The sequence below is a fragment of the Asparagus officinalis genome, chromosome 7, assembly GCF_001876935.1.
Source record: "Asparagus officinalis chromosome 7, Aspof.V1, whole genome shotgun sequence".
NCBI classification, from domain to species: Eukaryota; Viridiplantae; Streptophyta; class Magnoliopsida; order Asparagales; family Asparagaceae; genus Asparagus; species Asparagus officinalis.
In genome coordinates this window covers 114,314,584-114,318,016 of record NC_033800.1, presented here as the reverse complement: position 1 = coordinate 114,318,016, position 3,433 = coordinate 114,314,584, and the positions used below count along the sequence as shown (strand labels likewise).

The 3,433-nt window shown below is 36.3% G+C and overlaps 1 protein-coding gene across 1 annotated transcript in view; it reads right to left on the bottom strand.

Annotated features, from left to right (window-relative positions):
- The window catches only part of LOC109848516 (heterogeneous nuclear ribonucleoprotein 1), a 21,092-nt gene continuing 19,562 nt past the window's right edge, over positions 1,904 to 3,433 (bottom strand). The window contains exons 13-14 of the mRNA XM_020418036.1: positions 2,769 to 2,912; positions 1,904 to 2,230 (exon numbers count right to left, since the gene is read on the bottom strand). Of these exons, the coding sequence (XP_020273625.1) occupies positions 2,162 to 2,230; positions 2,769 to 2,912 (213 nt within the window). The 3' untranslated portion in view covers positions 1,904 to 2,161. The remainder of the gene's footprint in view (positions 2,231 to 2,768; positions 2,913 to 3,433) is intronic.

Genomic DNA, 3,433 nt, shown 5'->3' with positions numbered 1-3,433 from the left:
TCGGGAACAAGTTGCTCATGATGGTTTAGTAGTTTGTTACGTTCCAATCCACCTGCAGCTCGCTGATATTTTTACAAAATGATTGTAAGCTCAGCGATTTCTTGTCTTAAAGTCCAATCTGTCTGTTGATCCCCTAGTGTATATGACAAGTTCTGTCATACATAGGGTTATATGTGTAATTGCATAATCCATCATTGAGTACAAATACAGTGATCAGCCCCTATCTTGGGCAAGCCGCATAAATTCACATTGATACCCTCCCTCAGTTTTTCTATCTCAACTTTCGCACCTATAATAGCCATCAATCACAATACATTATTCATAAAGTAATTTCAAAATCAGAGCAACAGTTAAATTTCATATAAATAGGGAGTGTTATTTGCAACATATAATCCATTTAATATGGCATGTTTTTAGGTAAAATTTAAAACATGGCAAATCTGTTTCATTAGAACTTCTGTTGCATGTCATTACCAAACCCAATTCATCAAATTGATCAATCATAATCTAATCAGACAATAACCCCCCGATTAAGTCCCAGAGATATAAAATGCATAAACATCATGATCTCATACTTCCACAAAATTATCAAATCACATCAGTTCCAATCTTAAAATAAAAATTGAGTAATCTGGTTTTTTTTTCTTTTTAAATATGGACGTTAAATAAAATAAGAATGCTAATTTTAATTACAGCGTACCTAATGAAATTTCCATTTCGACAGTTAGTTAATAAAATACCTAACTTTAAAAAAATTAAAGAAACAATTTGAAGATCAGAATCTGAAGTATTAAAAGTTGAGATTTTATGATGTTAATCTCTTATGAATAGAAATTGAAGGATTCGAAGAAAGGATTTTTTTATGATTTTGTTGTTGTATAAAGGGAAAACATAGCTAAATTTCGAAAAAGGTGAGATCTGATGATGTAAACTTCATACGATCAGAAATTGAAGGATTCAAAGAAGAAATTTACATGAAAGAAATGATCTTAGTTACATGGATTAGGATCCGATGAATTTGAGTTTTCAGAATTGTCAAGTTTCGCGGACATTTATGTGGAACTTTCTCTTTTGTTTGTACGGGTAATTCACGGGTTAGCGTAGGCGGTTATTTAAGTCGTGATTTTTCAAAACAATTTTCGTAAAAAAAATTGCTGACTTGGATTTGATTGGTCATTTACACGGCATGAATTCACTATTCATTTATTGCTTTTTCCCCCCATTAAGAAATTAGTTGATGTGTTGTTTATATCTGAATTAGGTTAATATTTCCTGCAAAGAATTTTGTTTCGAAACAATTGATAAAAAAAATTTATCATAGTTCTGAAGCAAACAGATACGCCTATGACACTCCCTCAATAAAAGAAGAATTTGCTAGACATTGGAAGCTTTATGAAAGTTTGTTATATCCGTATGAACGGGACCGTACACCAAAATTTTTAGCTGTGTGCCTTCTCCTAATCAAAGGGGCAAATAAAAAATCTGCTTACAAATAAAAGCCCTTTTTCTCTAATAACAACAAACCTATTTCACTTGAATGCTGACGTACACGTATTTTCCGAACTTAAAGAAAAAAACAAACACTTTTCTACTCAGGTTTGGTACCTCCCCCTCCTGTTACCCAAAGAGGAGTGCTCAAGGATACCGGCAGCGGCTAAGACCCCCAAATAAAACAGCGCCAAAATTGATCCCACCATTCTCATTGAAGAACAATATTTATCCTCATTTCTTACCAAGATCCAATGACATGAAAATAATCGGTCAAAACTACACGCTCCCTCGAGCAAAACTAACTCCAAAAAGAACCAAGATCCAAGGAGAAAGGCTAAGTATTTAACTGCTTTCAAGGTTAAAACCATCTAAACAATAGTAAACCAATTAGTCCGACCGCAAAAACCACAGATTAAAGAAAATGCACGGACCAAGCTATATTTACCAGTAACATCTCAAGATACCAGACTAACAACGACCAGGGCAGCATGAACTTAACAAGGTCAACATCTACGTAACCGAGTTATGTTCACAGAGGGGTATTAGTTCTGCGTGAAATGCTAAAATAGATTCCATAAACCAACTTAAGAAATAGTAGGGTGCAATAAAAATAAATTATATGGTAACCAACAGGTTATCTTGATTTCTTGTCAACCAGTTCCCAAACTTGCTAATATGGCCTGTACCTCCAATCCATTCTTGAAGGCCTGCTACTGCTCCCACTTGCTCCATAGCCATACTGCATAGAGAGGATAGAGAGAAAGGACTCATGATTGCCGGAACAACTTTTGAAAACTAAAAGAAATAAAGAGAGTTACTACAGGAGATTCTTAAGAGAAACATAAGATTGTATGCTGCTCTTCTTTTCCTTCTCCCATTTAATGTCGGGAAGCAACTGGTGACCTATGTATAAACTAGGGGTTTTTTGTATATATAGCCCTCAAATCATGTGTATTTACAAAACTACACTCCAAACATTCAACTATTTCTTTTGTTGGGGGGAGATACCTCCAAAGCAACAAATCATCCTCGATAGGCTAATTTGTAACTGCAATGTAAAATCAAGAAAATAGTCGAATTTTCACTCACCCAACAAAAATGACGTTTTCCTTTTTTTTTTACCTCTTTTTTTTTGAGTGGGGTGTGGGCGTATCCCCCCCCCCCCCCCTAGTTGATTTGGTGTAGTCTGTCAATATTGAGATTGGGGGTACTCCGAAGATACGCGATGATTCAAGGGATATATACAAAACTCTAATAAGTAATTCAAGAATACTCACATCATCAAAATCAAGGCTCCCATAGAGCCTCCCATAGTTGCGTATTGGCCCGCCACCATAGCCACCAAATGGCTCTGCTGGAGCATCCATGTAGCCTCCACCTGGACCAGCATCATCGAGTGGAGTTGCAGAGTCTATGGCAACCTGAATCAAGAAACCAATAACAGGAAAAATCAGTTCAATTTAATAGTTAAGTATGGTTTTTATTTTCAACAGGTGGTGGTTGACCACCCCCACCCCCCACCCCAAAAATAAGATCCCTTTCTTTTATACGTTTTAGAAAACTGTTAAGTCCATCAAAAATGCAACCATGCAACTAAATCAAACATCCACCCCAAATATCCCAGACAGCATATTTCCTAGTTCTAAGCGGAGTTATCTCAGACCAAATAAATAATACTTTCTCATACACAAGAGCAACAACTAACGAAGTAAACATGGACCTCTAGGTTACTCGGACACGCCATTTTGGGTGACGTGCCCGTGTCTGGCATGTGTTGAACGTGGATTCAGCACGGACACACCATGGACACGAATAGTTCAAAGCAAAATCCAAGTTCCCCGTTATTAATACTCTAGACTAGTTTCTTTGGTAATATCGGGTTCGCTGAGCCCAAAAACTGAAACCCATTCCTTAAATATTTGAAAAATATTCATTGTGTTAT